Raw genomic sequence first — 27,159 nt, forward strand, 5'->3', positions numbered from 1 at the left:
ACTTCAACTTCATATTGTTTCAGACAACGGAACAATGCTCTTCTCCAGACTGAGGGACTGACCACCTCAAAACTTTAAGGGTGATGGACTGATTACATCGTCTTCAAGTATCTTCTGCTTCTATCAACTTTTCTGTACTCGACTGAAGAAGCCTACTGTGTAGGCGAAACGTTTCGAAATAAAGATACCTAACTGTTGCATATGTGTCTTACCTAACAATCTGTCGGTATTTTATACCATTTTAATGTTCATTCAAAAACATTGGCATACATGATACTTAAGCAGCACCAACCCAACAACACAGGAGTCACATGATTTCATCGTCTACCCGTCCTCATCATAGGCAGAGGTTGTTTTGATAAGGACCTGCCTCGCATGGGCCAGTAGGCCTTCTACAGTGTTCCTCCATTCTTATGTTCTTATGACATTCCTCAGGTCACGTGCGTCACATCTCACTCTCCGCCTATATATATAATGTCTTTCTACCTCTGTATGTTAGAAGTGATCAAGGTCCCAGGACCGAAACGTTTTCTAATAAATATGTTATAGTGTTTGCTTACGTGTCTTTCTAAACCAACTTGTCGGTATTTATTACCAAGGTTTATACCATCACTCTCTTATTTACCCCTATCTCACCTATGGAATTTGTGCATGGGGCTCAACAACAATTAACCATCTCAGACCACTAATTACCCAACAAAAGGCTGCAGTTAGAATGATAACAAATTCTCACTACAGGCAGCACACTCCACCAATATTCAAAACACTCAACCTACTCACCATACAAAACATCCATACTTATTACTGCACCTATTACATACATAGAACACTTAACTCTGATATTAACCCTCCCCTCAAACATCTCCTTGCCAACCTCAACAGAACACATGACCATAACACAAGGCACAGATCATTCTTTGATGTTCCTCGTGTCCATCTCACGCTATGCAAAAACTCAATGCACATAAAAGGCCCTAAAATCTGGAATTCATTACATGTAAATATAAAAGAAACACTAGAACACAAGAATGTAGGAACACTGCAGAAGGCCTACTGGCCCATACGAGGCAGGTCCTGTTTATAAATTCAAGTCTCTTCTCAAAGATCACTTACTCACTCAAAACCAAATAAATACTGAATAACTGAACCTTATAAATTGTATATCCTATATGTTACTCACAATTATATCACACAAATGTTAAACCTAGGACCCAATCTAACTTTGTTATTTTTTTAAATACACTACCTAACAGAATACTCCATTCGACTGAATGTACGGCAATGCATGCAACCATATGACCTGTCTTTGTAATACTCATTTGTGCTTTATAGTTATCTGTTTACAATAATGTTTTATCACTGATTTCATCATTGCTTAGTTAATCTTAAGTTAATTTTAAGCCAGCCCGTAATGCTATGCATATAAGTGACTTTGGCATGCTGCTCTTACCTGTATTTTTTGTACCTCTGTATGTATGCTTAAATTACTAAATAAATAAATAAATAAATAAATAAATAAATCTCAGGATGACTTTTTTGAGCCATGGATAGTTAAGACCCTTTCATAAGTTTATTCCTGGACCTGGAGTTACCTGGAGAGAGTTCCGGGGGTCAACACCCCTGTGGCCCGAACTGTGACCAGGCCTCATGGTGGATCAGGGCCTGATCAACCAGGTTGTTACTGCTGGCTGCACGGAATCCAACGTACGAACCACAGCCCGGCTGTTCAGGTACCGACTTTAGGTGCTTGTCCAGTGCCTGCTTGAAGACAGCCAGGGGTCTATTGGTAATCCTCCTTATGCAACTATATTGAATGGTAATACATGTGTAAATAGCCCGGGATAACCTAATAAAGTCAAAGTAATTTATTTCCATTGGGGTCAGTAACTAGGTTTATTTACGTACAGGCCCACATAAATACAATTATCATACATAGTAAGTTAGTAAAATACGTGTCTTATTTCCATTGGGGTCCTTACAGAAGCACAAAATGGGTCCACGGACTGGGTCATAAAGTTTTGATAGCTGAACAATTTACAATGGTAATGCACTGTTTACATGTATATATATTCTTACAATGGTAATGAGTTATTAATGCAGACATGGATTAGTTTGACTTTCTAAGACTTTGAATTTGGCGCTGGTGACGTCACAGCAGCTGACATAAACAAGGGAGTGGACGGTGATGCTTGCCGAGTAATGGCGTCGTCTACTTGAACGGGTAAATGACAATATTTCCTGCATTTTATAATACCCTGGGTGTACTGAGGCCATGGGGGAAGGCACAGAAGCCTCCCCATTCACACAGGGGATGTGCGGAGGCTTCAAATTTAGTGGAAGGAAGATAATTTCGAGGTTTAATTGTGTGTTTACATGGTACGTGTTAGCGATGTGATGAGCCAGAGAATATGTGTAAGGGTTAAATTGGCCACCTGCCAGTATTTCCCTCTATTATCCTCTCCTTATTCTCTCCAGGACACCTGTGTGCATTGTCTGGCCACAGGTGATGTTTAATTGTGGCAGGTGTGTGATATTTAACTGGTACTGACGAGGGTAGCTTGTAGTGGTACCACGCTCAGCTTACACCAGAGGGGACGGGAACTAGAGCCCCACCACGAGACGAACTGATAGACAGATAGGTAGATAGTGTAAGTAACTACATTTAGGTACAGGTACACATAAGTACAGTTTCATAATCTTACAGTTTAACATGTGTAAATTACCTAGGATAACCCAAAAAGAAGTCAGGCAAAGTGATTTGTTTTCATTGGGGTCCTTTTATGAACAAATCTAACACGTGTTGTCCCTATTACCCAGTATTGTCATTGTTACCCAGCGGAAAATAGATAATTAGGAGTTAGTCAACTTTTGTAGGTTGCACACTGGGGGAGGGGACCTTAAAAGGATCCCATTTATTTACTACATGTATATGTACAAGGTATATAGGCCTAGCTGACATCAGTGACATACAACTGTATAGAAAGCCCTTTGTTATGCAGAGCATTTCGGACAAATTAGGTCAGTTGTGTCCCAGGATGTGACCCCCACAAGTTGACTAACACCCAGGTACCCATTTTAGTGATGGGTGAACATAGCCAACCAGTGTAAGGAAACACATCTGATGATTTCACCCCTTCATTGGGAATCGAACCCAGACCCTCACCGTGTGAAAGGTCTGGGTTACAGGCCTGGTCACAGTTCAGGCTGTGGGGGCGTTGACCCCCGGAACCCTCTCCAGGTATAATCCAGGTATACCAGTGCCACATTGATATGCTTAATTGGATTATCCTGGGCTTAATAATCTGCAGTAATATTGAGTTTACATCCTGGGATTTTTAGGGATAATTTATAATTTAAAGTTGGAGAATGTGTAAAGTAACAGACTATTTCTGCAAAGAATGATTTATAGTTGAACTTTATTCCCAGTTCCCACTTCATTATTTTTTGAGCTAAATTATCCAAAATTTATGTAGTTGTGCATTTGAGGCCCCTCAAGGGAGGTTCCTTGATGCTGGTGAGGGGCTCTTGAGTTAGGGAATTGGATCTGTGTTCCAGTTCCCTGAATTAAGCCTGAATACTTTCCATTCCCCCACATGCGCTGTATAATTCCTACGGGTTTAGCGCTCTCCCATGATTATAATGTACATTTGAGGTATTTTTTATTTGTGCATATGTAAAAAAAAAAACTAACCCAACCAAACCCAGTGTAACCAAACTTCTGGGTTACAGTACATAACTCACCCTAATCAAACCTAACATAATGTATAATAATAATACTGTACAGTACTTAGATTTACTGTTGAGGGCAAAAGCAGGTGATATATTGAAGTGAAAGGGAATGCAGTGCTGATGGTGTTATGGTGATGAGGCTGTGACCAGTAACTCAGCCACCCAACGATGGATCACTGGTTCACTGCGTCATGTGTAATAACAATTTGCACAACATGCAATTTTATTTCCTTTGGTGTGGGTAGATTTTTTTTTTATCACACTGGCCGATTCCCACCAAGGCAGGGTGGCCCGAAAAAGAAAAACTTTCACCATCATTCACTCCATCACTGTCTTGCCAGAAGGGTGCTTTACACTACAGTTTTTAAACTGCAACAATAACACCCCTCCTTCAGAGTGCAGGCACTGTACTTCCCATCTCCAGGACTCAAGTCCGGCCTGCCAGTTTCCCTGAACCCCTTCATAAATGTTACTTTGCTCACACTCCAACAGCACGTCAAGTATTAAAAACCATTCGTCTCCATTCACTCCTATCAAACACGCTCACGCACGCCTGCTGGAAGTCCAAGCCCCTCGCACACAAAACCTCCTTTACCCCCTCCCTCCAACCTTTCCTAGGCCGACCCCTACCCCGCCTTCCTTCTACTACAGACTGATACACTCTTGAAGTCATTCTGTTTCGCTCCATTCTCTCTACATGTCCGAACCACCTCAACAACCCTTCCTCAACCCTCTGGACAACAGTTTTAGTAATCCCGCACCTCCTCCTAACTTCCAAACTACGAATTCTCTGCATTATATTCACACCACGCATTGCCCTCAGACATGACATCTCCACTGCCTCCAGCCTTCTCCTCGCTGCAACATTCATCACCCATGCTTCACACCCATATAAGAGTGTTGGTAAAACTATACTCTCATACATTCCCCTCTTTGCCTCCAAGGACAAAGTTCTTTGTCTCCACAGACTCCTAAGTGCACCACTCACCCTTTTCCCCTCATCAATTCTATGATTCACCTCATCCTTCATAGACCCATCCGCTGACACGTCCACTCCCAAATATCTGAATACATTCACCTCCTCCATACTCTCTCCCTCCAATCTGATATCCAATCTTTCATCACCTAATCTTTTTGTTATCCTCATAACCTTACTCTTTCCTGTATTCACTTTTAATTTTCTTCTTTTGCACACCCTACCAAATTTATCCACCAATCTCTGCAACTTCTCTTCAGAATCTCCCAAGAGCACAGTGTCATCAGCAAAGAGCAACTGTGACAACTCCCACTTTATGTGTGATTCCTTATCTTTTAACTCCACGCCTCTTGTCAAGACCCTCGCATTTACTTCTCTTACAACTCCATCTATAAATATATTAAACAACCACGGTGACATCACACATCCCTGTCTAAGGCCTACTTTTACTGGGAAATAATTTCCCTCTTTCCTATGTACTCTAACTTGAGCCTCACTATCCTCGTAAAAACTCTTCACTGCTTTCAGTAACCTACCTCCTACACCATACACCTGCAACATCTGCCACATTGCCCCCCTATCCACCCTGTCATATGCATTTTCCAAATCCATAAATGCCACAAAGACCTCTTTAGCCTTATCTAAATACTGTTCACTTATATGTTTCACTGTAAACACCTGGTCCACATACCCCCTACCTTTCCTAAAGCCTCCTTGTTCATCTGCTATCCTATTCTCAGTCTTACTTTTAATTCTTTCAATAATAACTCTACCATACACTTTACCAGGTATACTCAACAGACTTATCCCCCTATAATTTTTGCACTCTCTTTTGTCCCCTTTGCCTTTATACAAAGGAACTATGCATGCTCTCTGCCAATCCCTAGGTACCTTACCCTCTTCCATATATTTATTAAATAATTGCACCAACCACTCCAAAACTATATCCCCACCTGCTTTTAACATTTCTATCTTTATCCCATCAATCCCGGCTGCCTTACCCCCTTTCATTTTACCTACTGCCTCACGAACTTCCCCCACACTCACAACTGGCTCTTCCTCACTCCTACAAGATGTTATTCCTCCTTGCCCTATACACGAAATCACAGCTTCCCTATCTTCATCAACAATTAACAATTCCTCAGAATATTCCCTCCATCTTCCCAATACCTCTAACTCTCCATTTAATAACTCTCCTCTCCTATTTTTAACTGACAGATCCATTTGTTCTCTAGGCTTCCTTAACTTGTTAATCTCACTCCAAAACTTTTTCTTATTTTCAACAAAATTTGTTGATAACATCTCACCCACTCTCTCATTTGCTCTCTTTTTACATTGCTTCACCACTCTCTTAACCACTCTCTTTTTCTCCATATCACTTCATCACTTCTACTTTGTAAAAACTTCTCATATGCTAACTTTTTCTCCCTTACTACTCTCTTTACATCATCATTCCACCAATCGCTCCTCTTCCCTCCCGCACCCACTTTCCTGTAACCACAAACTTCTGCTGAACACTCTAACACTACATTTTTAAACCTACCCCATACCTCTTCGACCCCATTGCCTATGCTCTCATTAGCCCATCTATCCTCCAATAGCTGTTTATATCTTTCCCTAACTGCCTCCTCTTTTAGTTTATAAACCTTCACCTCTCTCTTCGCTGATGCTTCTATTCTCCTTGTATCCCATCTACCTTTTACTCTCAGTGTAGCTACAACTAGAAAGTGATCTGATATATCTGTGGCCCCTCTATAAACATGTACATCCTGAAGTCTACTCAACAGTCTTTTATCTACCAATACATAATCCAACAAACTACTGTCATTTCGCCCTACATCATATCTTGTATACTTATTTATCCTCTTTTTCTTAAAATATGTATTACCTATAACTAAACCCCTTTCTATACAAAGTTCAATCAAAGGGCTCCCATCATCATTTACACTTGGCACCCCAAACTTACCTACCACACCCTCTCTATAAGTTTCTCCTACTTTAGCATTCAGGTCCCCTACCACAATTACTCTCTCACTTGGTTCAAAGGCTCCTATACATTCACTTAACATCTCCCAAAATCTCTCTCTCTCCTCAGCATTCCTCTCTTCTCCAGGTGCATACACGCTCATTATGACCCACTTCTCGCATCTAACCTTTACTTTAATCCACTTAATTCTTGCATTTACACATTCATATTCTCTTTTCTCCTTCCGTAACTGATCATTCAACATTACTGCTACCCCTTCCTTTGCTCTAACTTTGTGGGTAGATATTGTTGCTATTTATAATATACAGTACATATATGAAATTGAGAGGGTTCCGCATCATAGAGTAAAACTGTGGCTAAGATTTCATTAAATAGCAATTTGCACAACAAATTAGTGTATTTGCCATGTTATAAGTATCTTTGGTGTTAAGTATATTGTGTAACATTGTTAGGGTTCTGACCTGGGAATATAATATGTATATAAACTTTAAATGTCGAATATTATGTAGCTTTTGCAGTGGATATATATTTTGTCTAAATCGTAAAAGAGATGTATTTTTTTTTTCAAAATCATAAAAAGACAGCTATTTTTTGACACATTTTGCTTGTGGAGTCAGTTGTAAAAAAAGATAAGTTTTTAACAATGTACTCTAATGAGATTTACCTAATATATTCTAGAGTAACCCAACCTAACCTACAAGAACCCAATCAAACCTAGCATAATTCAACCAAGCCTAATGTAACAAAAACAATTTGCTAACCAATTACAGTAACTATTTTTTCCAAGGACTTGGTAGCTTGCCTGTATTGTAAAATTTTAAATAGTGGCCAGTTTCTCAGGACGAAGAAAGAGGCACTTATGCAACATATGGGAATCTTTATCTTCAATAAAGGTTCCCATATGTTGCATAAGTGTCTCTTTCTTCAACTTGTCGGTTTTCTAAACCATTCATCACAAATTTCTCAGGACCCAAACTCATCATTAGCCAAAAACCAAATAAAGTAATCATTTTTATCATCGAAAGCCAGTCTCAGTGCTTGGTTGATTTCGGGAAAATTTAACTATGTTCTTATGCATTTTTTTATTATTTTAAGTACTATGAAACATTTATATTATTATTAAGTAGTGACATTTAGCTTAAGTTTTAGGCATCTTCTATGCTGTATATATTATAGTTATATACTGTATACAGGTCTCCCTCAACATTCACGTTTTCAACTTTCACGGGCTTCACACATTCGCGAATTTCCAACCGCCAAATTCCCAGCCGCCAAATCATATTTAAGTTTCCCGCCACCTGCGAGTCCCTACTACCCTCCCTCCGACCCCCGCAACTGGCAGCCAGCCCTCCCACCACTCAGTGTGGTGAGTGTTTTGTTTGTTCATTATTTGCTATTAAACTACAGTATAAATAATGTAAACCCATTCATGACTGCATATTGGAATGGCTATTCGGACAGGTATTAGACGGTGACATCATGTGTTTACTCTTGAACACTGAAAAGAATTAAACATTTCTGCTACAGCTAATAACAATAATAATAATAATAATAATAATGATAATAATAATAATAATAATTAATAATAAATATGATATAATTGAAGAAGGAAATTGTACAAAAATACGAGGGAGTGGTTGACACATCGTCAGTGTGACTTTGTTTATGCTGGAGTGAACATTAGTCTCCCTGCTCTTCCAAACATTTCACAATAATTCATTGTGTTTGGTGCTTGTAGATTGAGTGTGACTGGAGTGGTAGAGGCAGTGATTGAGGCAATGGTATTTAATATTATTATTTATAACATATATGTTATTAAATACATACATGGTAATAATAATACATGTTATTAATAATAACATGTACTGTTATTATTTATAACATATGTTATTAAATACCACTGCCTCAACTGCTGAATTATTGTGAAATGTTTGGAAGAGCAGGGAGACTAATGTTCACTCCAGCATAAACAAAGTCACACTGACGATGTGTCAACCACTCCCTCATATTTTTGTACAATTTCCTTCTTCAATTATATCGTATTTATTATTATTATTATTATTATTATTATTATTATTATTATTATTATTATTATTATTATTATTATTATTATTACTATTACAGTGGACCCCTGGTTAACGATATTTTTTCAATCCAGAAGTATGTTCAGGTGCCAGTACTGACCGAATTTGTTCCCATAAGGAATATTGTGAAGTAGACTATTCCATTTCAGACCCCCAAACATAGACGTACAAACGCACTTACATAAATACACTTACATAATTGGTCGCATTCGGAGGTAATCGTTATGCAGGGGTCCACTGTATTATTAGCAATAACAGAAATGTTCGATTCTTTGCTGTGTTCAAGAGTAAACACATGATGTCACCATCTAATACCTTTCCTAATAGCCATTCCAATATGCAGTCATGAATGGGTTTACATTATTTATTCTGTAGTTTAATAGCAAATAATGAACAAACAAAACACTCACCACACTGAGTGGTGGGAGGGCTGGCTGCCAGTTGCGGGGGTCGGAGGGAGGGTAGTAGGGACTCGCAGTGGTGGAGGCATTGGTGGAGGCAGTGGTGGAGTCTGTGGTATTTAATAACATACATGTTATTAACATACATGTTATTAAAAACATACGTTATTAAAGCATAACATGTATATATTTAGTACAATTTACGACGTTTTCATGTATTTTATGATTATTCATGGTTCAACAAGTTAAGGAAGCAGTATTGTAATATATTTCCCTACAATATATTGGGGCACCAAACGTTCACGGTTTTTCAACATTCGCGAGGCTCTTGATCCCCTAACCCTCGCGAATGTTGAGGGAGACCTATACAGAGTTTGCAGACACTAGAGCTGTAAACAATCATTAGCAAGGTTATGTTAGCCCTGAATGACCCCTTCTTTTCTCCCCGCAATTTCAACACTTGTACTAAACATCATTATTATTGGTTGATGAAGCTGGAAACTGACTGATTTCTGTTTATTAGAATAGAATAGAAGCTGTTTACATTTGGGAATCTTACTACTGGTCCAGTAGTCCAGTTAATAATAATAATAATAATAATAATAATAATATAGTCGGACTTGAGTCCTGGAAATGGGAAATACAATGCCTGCACTTTAAAGGAGGGGTTTGGGATATTGGCAGTTTGGAGGGATATGTTGTGTATCTCTATACATATATGCTTCTAAGCTGTTGTATTCTGAGCACCTCTGCAAAAGCAGTGATAATGTGTGAGTGTGGTGAAAGTGTTGAATGATGATGAAAGTATTTTCTTTTTGGGGATTTTCTTTCTTTTTTTTTTTTGGGTCACCCTGCCTCGGTGGGAGACGGCCGACTTGTTGAAAAAAAAAATAAATAAAAAAATAATAATAATAATAATAATAATAATAATAATAATTTATACATTATACTGTATCCTTTCCAGGATGGATGACCCAGACACAGATATGAAACTGGAAGGTGGGGGGGAGACAGGAGGGGGGTTACAATATGACCCTCTTTTAGTGCCCACAGCAGTACTTCTCTCGCGAAGGGAAGTGCCAACCAGGTATCCAAGGGCAACTATTAATCAGCTACATCGTGTGACGGAGGAGACTTTGGTGTTTCGCCAGCATTCTCAACTTTCATGTCAGCTGCCTGGTGCACCAAAGTCTACATTCTTGATGGTGTTTAGTCCTGATGGGTATGTTTTTCCTATACTGTACACCTACCATCTGACTTACGACCTGCTCGACATACGACCACTCGACTTACGACCGTGTTTTTTATGCCAAATTTCTGGGAAATAAACAACTGTTTGTGTTGTACACAGTGTTTATCCTAAACCTTACAGTATAAAATACAGTACTAACAGCATAAAAAGTAAAGTAAAAAATGAAATACCAAAATAAAGCAATAAAATAAAGTCATTACACAAATGTGATGTTGATATTCAGTAGTAAGGTTCGACTTACATCTATTTCGACTTACGACCAGTTGGTTGGAACCAAGCTCGGTTGTAAGTTGGATGGTACCTGTGTTAATTTGTATAATTGTTTTTTGGTTAGTATGGTATATTGTACTGTAGAAACTTTTAAGAGGAAACTGGACCACTGATGCTACACGTACCAGATCAGGCAGGTTGTGATGGCTATGTTGGCCTGTAAGTCACTGTCAGCAAGAGCCTGGTTGCCCAGGCAAGTCAACAAAGAGGTCTTAGCTCAGGCTTAGATGCGAGGATAGAAAAACTGGAAACTGGTCACAGGTATGTTGATGTATTTAATCATTAGTCTCCAGTTGGAAAGTACCAGAAAAATGGCAAAGCACCAACCAGATGGTGGGTAAAACAGTGATTGCAGAGGAGTCTTTATTGTACATTGGTTTATTACAAAAGCTAATTTTTGGTGTAATATTGTACAATAAAGACTTCTTCAATCAGTATCTTGCTCACTTGTTTGAAGGTATTTAACTCTTCAAATATCCTCTTCAGAATATTTGTGTGTGCACTGTTCAGTATATGTCAAGTAAGTACAATAGGTAAAATATTACCCAAAACATTCTTGGTGGTGGTGCAACTATTATACTCATTATAGACAGTAAATACATGGACCTTCTGCTTGCATCATAATAAATAAATAATTAGGAATATAAGTACTGTATACTGAGAAAGTTTGAGGTCATATTCATGAAAATTTTTGCAATTCAGAGGAATAAGAAAGGGAATCATCATGAAGTACAGTTCTGTATCAGAAACCTAGATAACAGAAAGTGATCTGATATGGCTATAGTAATTTATGATAGTCCATTTGAACATGTAGGAAAATCAAAATCAAAACTTTTCAATGTATTATACATAAATAGAGTACAGTAGTTTGAAAAGCCCCTAGCATACACAGCATTACTTATACAATTTGGGTGTACTAAATGAAACTACAAGAGTAGAGCTATGCTCGTGGTATTTCATCTTCGGTAATTCACAATCTTGATACTAAAGTGATTCACAAGTGACTGTAGGGTGACAGTCTTCTTAATACTAGAGTAACCCACAGCTGCCTGCTTATTTACCCGTATTATTAAGTGATGTACAAAATTTTAAATGATTCACACAATATTTTACGTAGTGCATTAGAACATCTGTAAAATATAGTGATCTGCAGTTTGTATCTCTAGAGCCGCATACGGCTCAGTGACTACAATAAAAAATACAACATTATGCACTTGGATTTCAGTAAAGCCTTTGAATCAGATTGTTATGGATAGAAGACTGAGAAGAAAGTAACTAAGTATTGGAGTAGAAATTCTCTTCTGACTTGAGGCATGATGACCAGTAGGCAAGAGAGTTTGTATGAATAGGTAGAAGTCAGAATGGGAACCATTTATAAGTGGTGACAAAAGTATGTTTGCTGATGATGGTACAATTGGGTGCAAAACAATTTCTGAGGACACAGGGGAGCTATAGGATGATTTGGATAAGTTGATGTGGTTGTAAAGTGGCAAATGCAGTTTATTGTAAACAAATGTAAGGTTCTAGTTCTGGAAAAAGAATAAATTATGGCACTATAAACTAAGTACAGTACTATACTGTTCTGTAATATAGATCTTAAACAGGATGCAAAAAAATTAGGACATTTTGCTAGTAGAACTCTAAAGTAAGACAAGTGTGTAAATGCTCACAATAACATGATGCTAATAGGCTTCTTGACTTCATATCAAGAAGTATAAATATTAGTCCCAATTTATACTGTATTGTACTAAAATTTTATATATCATTAGTAAAACTTACTTTGATTATGCAGCTCATTTCTGGTTCTCCATATTACAAAAATGGACATAAATGCACTATAAAACATGTAGAGGAAAGACAGTGAATCCCCTGTATCAGAAATCTTTCCTACAAAGATGGGATGAAGGTGATGAATTTACACTCTCCGAGGTGGCCGAACTCTGTGGCAGCTTGGTGGTGTCTAGCTGACCTACGGTCTTGGCTGTCATGGTGGGTGTAATTATTGGAGGGGGTTTGGGATATTGGCAGTTTGGAGGAATATGTTATGTATCTTTATACGTATATGCTTCTAAACTGTTGTATTCTGAGCACCTCTGCAAAAACAGTAATTACATATATGTGAGTGAGGTGAAAGTGTTGAGTCATGATGAAAGTATTTTCTTTTTAGGGATTTTCTTTCTTTTTTGGGTCACCCTGCCTCGGTGGGAGACGGATGACTTGTTGAAAAAAAAAATGATTGAAATGTACAGATAAAAATCCAGAATAGAAAAAGGGAATATAAATAGTGCTGAAAATATATATCAAAGACAGGTTTTGCAAGCAATGAGTTTATGCTGAATAAATTTAGATTTAGAAAGGATATAGGAAATTGGGTCTGTAAAGGTAGAAAGTTGAAAGTGAACATAGATAAGAGTAAGGTGATGAGAGTATCAAATGATTTAGATAAAGAAAAATTGGATATCACATTGGAGAGAGGGAGTATGGAAGAAGTGAGGTTAACCATAGAATTGATGAAGGAAAAAACAGTAAGTGGTGCATTGAGGTATCTGTGGAGACAAAAAATGTTATCTATAGAGGCAGAGAAGGGAATGTATGAAAGTATAGTGGTACCAACACTCTTATATGGGTGTGAAGCTTGAGTTGTAAATCCTGCAGCAAGGAGGCGGCTGGAAGCAGTGGATGTCCTGTTTGAGGGCAATGTGTGGTGTATATATTATACAGAGAATTCGGAATGGGGTAATTAGATGTGGAGTTACTAAAAGTATTAGTCAGAGGGCTGAAGAGGGGTTGTTGAGGTAGTTTGGTCATTTAGAGAGAATGGATCAAAGTAGAATGACTTGGAGAGTGTATAAATCTGTAGGGGAAGGAAGGAAGAGTAGGGGTCATCCTCAGAAAGGTTGGAGGGAGGGCGTAAAGGAGGTTTTGTGAGCGAGGGGCTTGGACTTCCAGCAAGTGTGTGTGAGCATGTTAGATAGGATTAAATGGAGACAAATGGTTTTTGGGAGTTGACGAGCTGTTTGAGTGTGAGCAGAGTAATATTTAGTGAAGGGATTCAGGGAAACCAGTTATTATAGATTTAGCCGGACTTAAGTCCTGGAAATGGGAAGTACAATACCTGCACTTTAAAGGAGGGGTCTGGGATATTGACGGTTTGGAGGGACTTCTAAACTGTCATATCTGAGTGCCTCTGCAAAGACAGTGATGATGCATGAGTGAGGTGAAAGTGCTGAATGATGATGAAAGTATTTTCTTTTTGGGTCACCCTGCCTCAGTTGGAGACGGGTTACTTGTTGAAAAAAAAAATAGGAAAGTACTGGTTTGGCAATAAAGTTGTAGTGAGCAGAACAAACTGCCAAGTTATGTCACTTATGTGAGTACTTTGGTTAACTTAAAATATGAGCTGGACAAATATATGAGCAAGAGTGGTTGGGTGTGAGCAGAACCTGCCTAGCATGAACCAGTAGTCCTACTGCAGTTCTCCTCTATTCTTATGTTCTTAACTGTATTGTATGTAAGTAGTGTAAATTTTTATGCATAGTATTATTTACATTTATTACAGTTGTAGTACTTCACAAAAAGTCACATATGGCTTGGTAGCTACAATTTGCTGGCAAATGTAGATTTTATTTTCTTGTTTATGTGTACAATACAGTACACTCATTGACAAAAGCGTATAGTTTCTCCTGAAGAAGGTAAATAATGGCATAATCTGACAAATGCAAATAAAGACATTGTTAGCATGAGAAACATAATAAAGAATTCCCTGCTATCTGTGTCTGTATTTCTTTTGTTAAGCTGTTTCTCCACAGTGGTACATTTACATAGTTATACATGCATACATATGTTATACAGAAACAGTCATAGTCAAAACTTGTTACACACCTGTTTAAAGCTGTACTGACCCTTAAGCAAGCTTTAGCAGTTCAATCTCTCATTCCTTCAGTATGTCGTTTCAGGAATGTAAGTAGGACTTGTTTTTAACTGTACATGTATATGCACAGTTGTGGTCAAACATTTTCTTCATTCCTTAACCAAATAGCTCATTGAGGAGTGTCGAAACTTTTGTCTGTGACTGTACATCATCAGATACATATTCGACAAGTACAGCAGTGTTGTATTTTTCTTTATTTCTAGATCAAAAGTTGCTTCAACGCATGGAGATCATAACATTTATGTGACTGAAGTGAAGACTGGTCATTGCATATGTACCTTGGAGGGTCATCCCAGAACCCCCTGGTGTGTTGCCTTCCATCCTGCATCTAATGAGATCATAGCTTCTGGCTGCCTTGGGGGAGAAGTCAGGGTGTGGGATCTCAAGGTTGGTGAGGCATCGTGTGTAAAGAGTGATAAGACTCTGGAGTAGAATTACGTATTGTAATTCCGAGTATCCATATGTGATTATTTTTTTTTGTTCAGGGAGGTGGCTTGATGTACTCAACTAGTTGTTTGCAGGGGTCGAGTCATAGCTCCTGGTCCTGCCTCTTAACTTTTTGTGAGGAACTTTACTGATTTCTGGCCTCTAGGGCCTAAATATATCTACTTTTGACACTGTATACAGTACAGTATTTGCTGTAACACCTCTTTTTCTAGTTTATTCCATTTACTACTAGATTAATTACCTGGTAGGTACTTCCTAACCTATCTCTGACTTCTCTTTATTTTTAGCTGACATATGTCTCCTGGCTCACTTTTTACATCTTATCCTCTTTAAGTATTTTACATGTCATGATATTGTTTTTCCCCTGGTCCTCCTCTTTTTGTGTGTGAGCCTCCTTCAGATGAGGATTTTTCTTCTGATTGGTGTTGAAAACTTGCTTGCCACCTCTCTTAACATAATACATCTTTTATATTGCCTAATTTGACTCTCTAAAAATAGGCACAATAAATATATTTTATCTTCTAATTAAAAAAAATTTGCCTTTGGAACAGGGTGGCAGTGAAGTGTGGACCACAGAGAAGAACACAGTCATTGCCTCCCTGGCATTTCATCCAACAGACCAGGTCCTTGTTATTGCAACATTCAATGAAATCTACTTTTGGGACTGGTTTCAACCACAGCCTTTTGCAAAAATATGTACTGCAGATGATAAAGAGAAAGTAAGGTAAGAAAGGTCAGAGTGTTAAATGCACTTTAAAGTATCTGATACTTCTTAATTGAAGTATGTGGCAAATATGCACCAACATTGCTGCTGTTGACACTTATTTCCCCAAGCACTGCCACTATTGCTACTGCCATAGACCCCTCCTTTTTTACATCCTTTCTCCATTTTCCACTTCATGGAGAGGGGATGCTTCCAAAAGGAAAAGAAAGAAAATGAGAGTTTACAGTATTCATAGGTGCTCATCTTTTCATATTACTAAAAAAAATAAAAATCCTTTCCCAAACTCATATTGAATGTTATTAAATTAAATAAAATGAGTGTTTGAATGTTGTATAATTGTGTTCTTGTTTCCTAATTAAATTGATGTAACAAATAACACTTCTGTCTTCATCCACCTTGATGTACAGTTGTTCTTAATAATTTGTAATTTATTTATATTCTCATGCTATATTTTAAAGATAATATTCCTGTTGGGCTATTGCAATTGCTTTCATTATATAGTATACTCTTTGTAAATGTCTGTACCATCAAATATGTCTAAAATATTTACCTTACTGTATTTTTGATAGATATAATTAATTTGAAAACTCTTGTTTTATCTGATAAAAGGTATGTGAAGTTTGACCCTCTTGGACACAAATTGATTACTGGCATTGCCAACTCTCATCATGATCGATCAGCCCAAGGTTCCTGCAGACTTGGGGGATCAACGGGTGCACCATTTCTCTCTCAGTCAGAGCTAGCGGAGAGAGAGCAGCAACTCTCCCACCGTTACAATCAGTTGTCAAATCAGTATCTCAACCTAATGTCAAGATATGAGGCTCTTACCAGCAGAGCCCTCAGCAATGTGACTCGAGCAGCAAGCAGAGTGAGTTTTGTAGAGGGGGAGTTTTTATTCTTTAAAATATTTCTATTTGTTTGTGGCAGTAGTGTATTTGTTAATTATTATGGTAGATATTTAGGTTCAAGGGAATGTTGTGGTTATATAAACATTAAGTAATTTCTGTGTCGATAACATCTATGCACCTTCAAGACCACTGTAAAACATGTATTTACAAGAAAATCTTATATTACAGTTCTTTCTTGGTATAATACTCATCAAAACATGGAAATAAGTCAGTTTGACTATATTGGGTTATTCTAGGTTAAATCGATAGTGTGTTTTTTGGCTGAATTCCACTGTTAATATCATGAAATTGTAATGAATTTTGAATGACTGCCAGTTACATACCCTGTTTGCTGGTAGGTAAGCGGTGGTGAAACAAGAAGTCCTGATGTCATTGTTTACTTAGATTGATTAGGCAGTGTTACCCATGATGCACTATGTGGAATCATCTGGTCATAGATTTTTTCAAAAGCATGAAGAGGTTGTTGGAGACCCAAACAGTTGTGCTGAGGTCAAAAATATTGGCAAGTGGCATATTTGAAGGCATGAAAAATTATACATATTACATAGTATGTTGGATGCTTAGTCATCACTTGAATGCTAGTACTTTGGACACATTTAAGAGGTTAATGATGTCAATTGATTGGCCATGGGCTTTTTTTTTTTTTTTTTTTTTCTTATCATTTAAATGTTCTGTTGTCATACATTGTATAGACTGTCATTGTCTCCTGAAAAAGTCTGTCAGAAATTAATGTATTGCAGTCATTTTAGATGCTTTATAATGTTTTGACAGATTGATAGAGGTACAGATCCTATAGAACCACCACCAGCAACCTTAGGGCAACAGGCACTTCTAAATCAAGCACGTCAGTTTGCTCGGCAAGTAACTGAAGAAAGAAGAGGAACCACACAGAATCAGGTATTGTAGAATTGACTACTTTTGATTTATGTAATCTGTATGTAATCAGAAAGTAGCTTGGTCCTTAGTCACACATTTGCTTATTCTCGAATTGATTTTTTCAATTGTTTGTTTGTGGGTTGGTTTAATTACTTGCTTAAAAAGCTTCAGTCTGTACTGAATCTTGCATCTAGGCTGGTATATACCCCTTAGTTCCCACTAATATCTATTTGTATGAGCTGCAGTGATTCCCTATCATGACAAGAATTAAATCTAGACTTGGGTTCAAGCATATCTTGCTGATATGCTTCAACCATTACACATCAGGCCTGGGAATGTTACTATGAATTGCTGCTGAGAAATAATTTTCACAGTCATTTCTCAAGTAGCTCCCAGACTCGCCAACACAGGAATCTGGTCATGCTTATAAGTCTCAGTTGAAAGTGCATCTCTTTCCAGAGCTTATGATCCTGATGATCATTATCCATTCTTGAATTTAAAATTTAGTTTTCTTTTTTTATCATAGTTGTTGTATTTATGGTTTGAGTGCCTGTGAATTTCTTAAGGTCAAGCACTCGAAGATATATAAAATCTTAAAGTATTATTATTACTGTATTAATAATTGATGCCAGTCTGGACCAAAAGTTGTTAAGCTTTTCAGGGCTAATTAATAGTTAGGACTTGAGTCCTGGAGATGGGAAGTACAGTGTAAAGGAGGGGTTTGGGATATTGGCTGTTTGGAGTGACATCTAAACTGTAGTATCTGAGCGTCTCTGCAAAGACAGTGATTATGTATGAATGATGGTGAAATTGTTGAATGATGATAGTTTTTTCTTTCTTTTTTGGGTTGCCCTGCCTCGGTGGGAAACGGCCGACGTGTTAAAACAAATGACAAAGCATATGACTGTCAGGTGGTTTAGGCATGGTGTCTCCTGTATAACCTCTCAGTATTTTAACTTAAGCCTGTATAGTTTGCACATGATATTACAGGAAGAGCATCTGGCATGTTGGCAATTTAGTTTATGTCAGTGCTGGTGTGCTTACTTCTCTCCTGAGACCCAACTAAAGTGTGTATATTTGAAGCATGATAAAATGCATTACTACCACTACTACAAAGAATAATTTTAATTTAGGATGTTGGCAGTTTGGAAGGACATCCAACTGTTGTAGCTGAGCTCCTCTGTGAAGACAGTGATTATGTATGAGTGATGGTGAAAGTGTTGAATGTTGAATGGTTTTTTTTTTTTTTTTGTTCACCCTGCCTTGGTAGGAAACGGTCGACATGTTAAAAAAATTAATAAATAATAATAATAATTTCCATTTTTAATTCTTGTTCTTAGTCTTTCCTTTCATTTCCATGAAGAAGTGGAGAAGAATGCTTCCTTTGCAAGCAATATGTGTCACAAAAGGTGACTAAAATGCTTGAAGCAATGGGTTAATAACCCCCCTTCTCTTGCATAAATGACAAAATTTAAAATGGAAATTATATATTTTTTTTTTTTTTCAACAAGTCGGCCGTCTCCCACCGAGGCAGGGTGACCCAAAAAAAGAAAGAAAATCCCCAAAAAGAAAATACTTTCATCATCATTCAACACTTTCACCACACTCACACATTATCACTGTTTTTGCAGAGGTGCTTAGAATACAAGTTTAGAAGCATGCACATATAAAGATATACAACATATCATTATTATTATTTTTTTAAATGATTTCCATTTTAAATTTTGTCATTTATGCAAGAGAAGGGGTTATTAACCCCTTGCTTCAAGCATTTTAGTCACCTTTTGTGACACAAATTGCTTGCAAAGAAAGCATTCTTCTCCACTTCCTCATGGAAATGAAAGGAAAGACTATGAACAAGAACTGTTAAGAAATTAGAAGGAAATTTAGACGAGTGTGTATACATGCATGTACATACACGTGTAGTAGCAGCAGCAAGTTGCACCTGTCTTCTAGTTAAAAAAAAAAAACAGCAATGCTACCATTGTATAAAACAGTTACAGGTTTCTATTTTGCACCCATTTGGCAGGGCAGTAGTACCACCCTGGGTTAATGCTCTTTACCAGCCTACTTCCCGAGCTGTGATGTCAGCATGCCTCTAGCTAGACTGTGATTGAATGAATGAATGTGAAAGTATTTCTGGTTTTTTGGGTCACCCTACCTCATTGGGAGACAGTGAGTGTGTTAAAAAAAAGGTAATACTAATAATGAGAATACTGTACATGAATTCTTAGTGCACATTCTTAGTGAACACACAACATTTTTCCATTTTCCTCAGGATTCATCTCATGGTGAGAATTCAAGAAGTCGGTCATCTTGGGCTCCAGACATTCAGGGAGGTCGTGATTCTCAAGCTTCCAATGAACTGAATCTGAGATTGGAAGAGGATTATGGCTTGAGTGCTGTTCGGACTTTGCGGCAAATTATTAGTGATGACAGTGCTTCTTCATCCAGTCTTGATTCTAGTTCATCAGCCACCAGCGGAGCAAGTGGTGTGTCTGAGAGAAATACTCGCCTTTCATTGTTGTGGGCTTCAAGGCTTCATCGACCTGGTCAAGATTCTGACAGTGCTGGAGAGGCATCCAGTGTGAACAGTTTGGGAGATACTGGTGCACCGGGTGGATCTGGGGACCATAGGGCACCAGTGGCAAGTGATGAAGCAGTGTCTGGGACAAGAAGAAATGACAGTAGTAATAGCGAACGGAGAAATTATCGCGGAACAGAAGAAAGAGCTAGTGATGATGAAGATACAATAAATAATGGGATACCCAGTCTGCGGTCCATTGGATCTCAGTCAGAGCGTGCTGGATTACATGTGGAGTACTTCCCAGTTATTCACGGTGGACGTTACATATTAGCACACACCAGAAATGAAGTAGGTTTAAGAAGTACTTTTCAAAATATTGAAGTGGATAGTGATACTGGTGGCGGTGGTGGTGGTGTAGGCATTAGACGTGAGGGCACCCACGATACTGGTGCTCAGGAGAGTGCAAGAAATAGTGAAATACGCCCAAGTGAATTAGGTGCAACCCAAGCAAATGTGGTAAGAGACTCGCAGTTGAGGGAGGTGGACCCAGCAAGAACTGATGTCCCTTGTGAGTCCCAAAATAACCAAAGAGACCCAGTTTTGCCTCCCATTCCTTTGATATCGTCCATCTCACAAGCCCCCCACAGTGACCCTAATGAGGATCTTGCAGTTCCTGGACCTTCAGGACTTTCAGGAGTGTCTCAGTCTCGGATGTCTTCCCTCACATCCACATCACGCTTCCAAACGTCCTCCACGCTTGATCCACAGTTTGGAGTTCAGCTCCTTAGTCGGCATATTGAAAATATGCAGAGAATATGCAGGTGAGTGCTAATTTTCCAATGCCAGGTTGAGAGTAAAAAATAAATTAAAAACCAGTCAGAGTAATATAAACCTATTAGGAAATGTATGAATAAAAATGGAAAGGAAGAGTTATATAACAATTAGAATATTTATAGGGAGAGATAAGGTTAGATTTGGGAGGGAATGTGAAGTATACATATACTGTATGTGCAGAATTGGTTACATAATGGCAATGTGACATTCTGTACTAGAAACACACTACTTAAAGTTGGGACTGTGAGAAAATTTTAATAATTTTTGGGCTGGATGAAAGAGGCATACTGTTTAACTTTTTTAATGCTTTGTTTTCATTATGAACTTGTTTCGTCTCATGGATGGTTCCTTGATGCTGGTGAGGGGCTCTTGATCTAAAGAATTGGACCTGTACTCCAGTTCCTTGAATTGAGTCTGAATGCCTTGTTTTTTTCCAGGCACTGTATGACTCCTACAAGTTTAGTGCTCTTCCCCCTTTATTTTATTTTATTTATTTATTTATTTTTTTTTTTTTTTATTATCACACTGGCCGATTCCCACCAAGGCAGGGTGGCCCGAAAAAGAAAAACTTTCACCATCATTCACTCCATCACTGTCTTGCCAGAAGGGTGCTTTACACTACAGTTTTTAAACTGCAACATTAACACCCCTCCTTCAGAGTGCAGGCACTGTACTTCCCATCTCCAGGACTCAAGTCCGGCCTGCCGGTTTCCCTGAATCCCTTCATAAATGTTACTTTGCTCACACTCCAACAGCACGTCAAGTATTAAAAACCATTTGTCTCCATTCACTCCTATCAAACACGCTCACGCATGCCTGCTGGAAGTCCAAGCCCCTCGCACACAAAACCTCCTTTACCCCCTCCCTCCAACCTTTCCTAGGCCGACCCCTACCCCGCCTTCCTTCCACTACAGACTGATACACTCTTGAAGTCATTCTGTTTCGCTCCATTCTCTCTACATGTCCGAACCACCTCAACAACCCTTCCTCAGCCCTCTGGACAACAGTTTTGGTAATCCCGCACCTCCTCCTAACTTCCAAACTACGAATTCTCTGCATTATATTCACACCACACATTGCCCTCAGACATGACATCTCCACTGCCTCCAGCCTTCTCCTCGCTGCAACATTCATCACCCACGCTTCACACCCATATAAGAGCGTTGGTAAAACTATACTCTCATACATTCCCCTCTTTGCCTCCAAGGACAAAGTTCTTTGTCTCCACAGACTCCTAAGTGCACCACTCACTCTTTTTCCCTCATCAATTCTATGATTCACCTCATCTTTCATAGACCCATCCGCTGACACGTCCACTCCCAAATATCTGAATACGTTCACCTCCTCCATACTCTCTCCCTCCAATCTGATATCCAATCTTTCATCACCTAATCTTTTTGTTATCCTCATAACCTTACTCTTTCCTGTATTCACCTTTAATTTTCTTCTTTTGCACACCCTACCAAATTCATCCACCAATCTCTGCAACTTCTCTTCAGAATCTCCCAAGAGCACAGTGTCATCAGCAAAGAGCAGCTGTGACAACTCCCACTTTGTGTGTGATTCTTTATCTTTTAACTCCACGCCTCTTGCCAAGACCCTCGCATTTACTTCTCTTACAACCCCATCTATAAATATATTAAACAACCACGGTGACATCACACATCCTTGTCTAAGGCCTACTTTTACTGGGAAAAAATTTCCCTCTTTCCTACATACTCTAACTTGAGCCTCACTATCCTCGTAAAAACTCTTCACTGCTTTCAGTAACCTACCTCCTACACCATACACTTGCAACATCTGCCACATTGCCCCCCTATCCACCCTGTCATACGCCTTTTCCAAATCCATAAATGCCACAAAGACCTCTTTAGCCTTATCTAAATACTGTTCACTTATGTGTTTCACTGTAAACACCTGGTCCACACACCCCCTACCTTTCCTAAAGCCTCCTTGTTCATCTGCTATCCTATTTTCCGTCTTACTCTTAATTCTTTCAATTATAACTCTACCATACACTTTACCAGGTATACTCAACAGACTTATCCCCCTATAATTTTTGCACTCTCTTTTGTCCCCTTTGCCTTTATACAAAGGAACTATGCATGCTCTCTGCCAATCCCTAGGTACCTTACCCTCTTCCATATATTTATTAAATAATTGCACCAACCACTCCAAAACTATATCCCCACCTGCTTTTAACATTTCTATCTTTATCCCATCAATCCCGGCTGCCTTACCCCCTTTCATTTTACCTACTGCCTCACGAACTTCCCCCACACTCACAACTGGCTCTTCCTCACTCCTACAAGATGTTATTCCTCCTTGCCCTATACACAAAATCACAGCTTCCCTATCTTCATCAACATTTAACAATTCCTCAAAATATTCCCTCCATCTTCCCAATACCTCTAACTCTCCATTTAATAACTCTCCTCTCCTATTTTTAACTGACAAATCCATTTGTTCTCTAGGCTTCCTTAACTTGTTAATCTCACTCCAAAACTTTTTCTTATTTTCAACAAAATTTGTTGATAACATCTCACCCACTCTCTCATTTGCTCTCTTTTTACATTGCTTCACCACTCTCTTAACCTCTCTCTTTTTCTCCATATACTACTCTTCCCTCCTTGCATCACTTCTACTTTGTAAAAACTTCTCATATGCTAACTTTTTCTCCCTTACTACTCTCTTTACATCATCATTCCACCAATCACTCCTCTTCCCTCCTGCACCCACTTTCCTGTAACCACAAACTTCTGCTGAACACTCTAACACTACATTTTTAAACCTACCCCATACCTCTTCGACCCCATTGCCTATGCTCTCATTAGCCCATCTATCCTCCAATAGCTGTTTATATCTTACCCTAACTGCCTCCTCTTTTAGTTTATAAACCTTCACCTCTCTCTTCCCTGATGCTTCTATTCTCCTTGTATCCCATCTACCTTTTACTCTCAGTGTAGCTACAACTAGAAAGTGATCTGATATATCTGTGGCCCCTCTATAAACATGTACATCTTCCCCCTTATGAATGTAATATGTACTCGTTGCAGTATTTACAATTTTTGTTGACTATTTGTCTGTGCCAGCCGCTTGGTTCATCTACTCAATATTTATATAATTAAAACTACTGTACCTGCTGTGTAATTTTTTGCTTATCTTTTCAGCTTAAAAAAAAAAGCTACCTGTTTGTAGCCACAAATAGAGATGGTGTCAAAATGATTTAGTCATTTAAAAAGGATGGAATCAGATAGGTTTACCAAGAGGGTGTATATATCTGGGGTGGATGTAAGGGGAATATCTCAGAAAAAGTTGGAAGAAGGATGTTAAGGAGGTTATTAGTGATAAGGGCTTGAGCATCCAGTTGGGAGTGGATACATATTCGTTTTTTAGGGTTGGATGTGCTGTTTGGTCTATAAGCAAGGTAATACCTATGAAGGGATTCAGGAAAACCAGTTACCTGGGCTAGAGTTCTGGAGGAATGAGGTACAGTACTGTCCTGCAGAAAGTTGTGTGGTGATGATGTAATTCAGTGTATTGTTTGAATTGATTATGTATGCAGTTTGGAAACAGCTAGATAATGAATGAGAGTGAATGTTTCCCTTCTTTGGGCTACTCTACTTTGATGGGAAATGGGCAATATTTTAAGAAATATGCACATCTTTATTTTTTTTTAACACTGGTTTGTCTCTCAATGAGGGACGATGACCCAAAACAAGAGGAAACACCTTCACGGTCATTAATTCAATTGCTGTCTTGTCAGAAGTGTGCTAACATAGTTCTGATGGGCCTACAAATTGCAGTACCCTCACCCCTCGTTTAAAGTGCAGTCACAGGCACATTCAGGACTCCAATCCAGCTACATAGTACATAATTGGTTTCCCTAAATCTTTTCATAAAGGTTATCTTGCTCAAATTCCAACAGCATGCCAGGTCACAAAAAATCACTTGCCTCTATTCACTCCTGTTGCACTCACTTCAGCCTGTTGCATGTTCAGTCTCCTTTATCCCTCCCAACCCTTCCTGGGATGACCATCTACCTCTCCTTTCCTCCACCTCAGATTTTTATACCCTCATAGTCATCCTATTATGCTCCATCCTCTTTTTAGTGAATGGTTCTCAGCAACCCCTCTTCAGCCCTTTCATATAAATTATATCACTAATGCATTTTATCTTATTTTACAGAGCACACCTGGAAATTACTCGGCATAGACATGAAATTATGCGATTACAGCAAATTCGATCAATGCTGTATGACATACAGAACCAAATCCATTCCTTACGCATGTCAGTGGACCAGTCTGTCGAAGATCTTAGTGGACCTCTTCCAGAAATTAATACCTCAGCCAACCACAGGCAAGTTCATTTTTTGTGAGAAGCAGGTACTGATTATTTAATAATGAAAAAATTAGTTTATTATTTAGTACTGTACTTTTATGAAGGCTGTAGTTCAGGTCTTCTTCACCATAACCTCTTGATGGTTTTGAGGGTCATCATCCCTTTAGTCTAGTCCCAGACTAGATCAGTCAAGCTATTGGTGCTAGCAGCATAAAGTCCAATATAAGTACCAAAGCCTGGCTTATCAGGAATCGTTTATTATGAGCAACCAGCATATTAAAGACTGAAAAATAGATTTTTTATATTTTGTTTTTTTATTAACACATTGGCCGATTCTCACCAAGGCAGGGTGGCCTGAAAAAGAAAAATTTTCATCATCATTCACTCCATCACTGTCTTGCCAGAGGGGTGCTTTACACTACAGTTGTAAAATTGCAACATTAACACCCCTCCTTCAGAGTGCAGACACTGTACTTCCCATCTCTGGGACTCAAGTCGGGCCTGCCGGTTTCTCTGAATCCCTTCATAAATGTTACTTTGCTCACACTCCAACAGCACATCAAGTATTAACCCTTTATCGGGCAAGGGGCCCTAAAATTAGAATTTTTTTTTTTTTTTTATTATCACACCGGCCGATTCCCACCAAGGCAGGGTGGCCCGAAAAAGAAAAACTTTCACCATCATTCACTCCATCACTGTCTTGCCAGAAGGGTGCTTTACACTACAGTTTTTAAACTGCAACATTAACACCCCTCCTTCAGAGTGCAGGCACTGTACTTCCCATCTCCAGGACTCAAGTCCGGCCTGCCGGTTTCCCTGAATCCCTTCATAAATGTTACTTTGCTCACACTCCAACAGCACGTCAAGTATTAAAAACCATTTGTCTCCATTCACTCCTATCAAACACGCTCACGCATGCCTGCTGGAAGTCCAAGCCCCTCGCACACAAAACCTCCTTTACCCCCTCCCTCCAACCCTTCCCAGGCCGACCCCTACCCCGCCTTCCTTCCACTACAGACTGATACACTCTTGAAGTCATTCTGTTTCGCTCCATTCTCTCTACATGTCCGAACCACCTCAACAACCCTTCCTCAGCCCTCTGGACAACAGTTTTGGTAATCCCGCACCTCCTCCTAACTTCCAAACTACGAATTCTCTGCATTATATTCACACCACACATTGCCCTCAGACATGACATCTCCACTGCCTCCAGCCTTCTCCTCGCTGCAACATTCATCACCCACGCTTCACACCCATATAAGAGCGTTGGTAAAACTATACTCTCATACATTCCCCTCTTTGCCTCCAAGGACAAAGTTCTTTGTCTCCACAGACTCCTAAGTGCACCACTCACTCTTTTTCCCTCATCAATTCTATGATTCACCTCATCTTTCATAGACCCATCCGCTGACACGTCCACTCCCAAATATCTGAATACGTTCACCTCCTCCATACTCTCTCCCTCCAATCTGATATTCAATCTTTCATCACCTAATCTTTTTGTTATCCTCATAACCTTACTCTTTCCTGTATTCACCTTTAATTTTCTTCTTTTGCACACCCTACCAAATTCATCCACCAATCTCTGCAACTTCTCTTCAGAATCTCCCAAGAGCACAGTGTCATCAGCAAAGAGCAGCTGTGACAACTCCCACTTTGTGTGCGATTCTTTATCTTTTAACTCCACGCCTCTTGCCAATACCCTCGCATTTACTTCTCTTACAACCCCTAAAATTAGAAATTCGAACTAAACTCCCTATGGTGGATAGAGTAACTCAATATAAGGTCAATGAGCCTATATAAATGGAATTCTGATGGTTAGTTTTCAAGCAACTGCAAATCTCCGAAGCACATCAAGTATTAAAAACCATT

General features: G+C 38.8%; 1 protein-coding gene across 3 annotated transcripts in view; it reads left to right on the forward strand.

Annotated features, from left to right (window-relative positions):
• The first annotated feature begins 2,162 nt into the window (after positions 1–2,162).
• Positions 2,163–27,159, forward strand: part of LOC128686874 (uncharacterized) — a 102,395-nt gene continuing 77,398 nt past the window's right edge. For all 3 annotated transcript variants that reach the window (XM_070082522.1, XM_070082523.1, XM_070082524.1), the window contains exons 1-8: positions 2,163–2,221; positions 10,142–10,399; positions 14,834–15,017; positions 15,629–15,801; positions 16,411–16,669; positions 17,481–17,606; positions 19,864–20,933; positions 25,135–25,305. In XM_070082522.1, coding sequence (XP_069938623.1) covers positions 10,143–10,399; positions 14,834–15,017; positions 15,629–15,801; positions 16,411–16,669; positions 17,481–17,606; positions 19,864–20,933; positions 25,135–25,305 — 2,240 coding nt within the window. In that variant the 5' untranslated portion in view covers positions 2,163–2,221; position 10,142. The remainder of the gene's footprint in view (positions 2,222–10,141; positions 10,400–14,833; positions 15,018–15,628; positions 15,802–16,410; positions 16,670–17,480; positions 17,607–19,863; positions 20,934–25,134; positions 25,306–27,159) is intronic.

Source organism: Cherax quadricarinatus, chromosome 7 (genome assembly GCF_038502225.1).
Source record: "Cherax quadricarinatus isolate ZL_2023a chromosome 7, ASM3850222v1, whole genome shotgun sequence".
Taxonomy (NCBI): Eukaryota; Metazoa; Arthropoda; class Malacostraca; order Decapoda; family Parastacidae; genus Cherax; species Cherax quadricarinatus.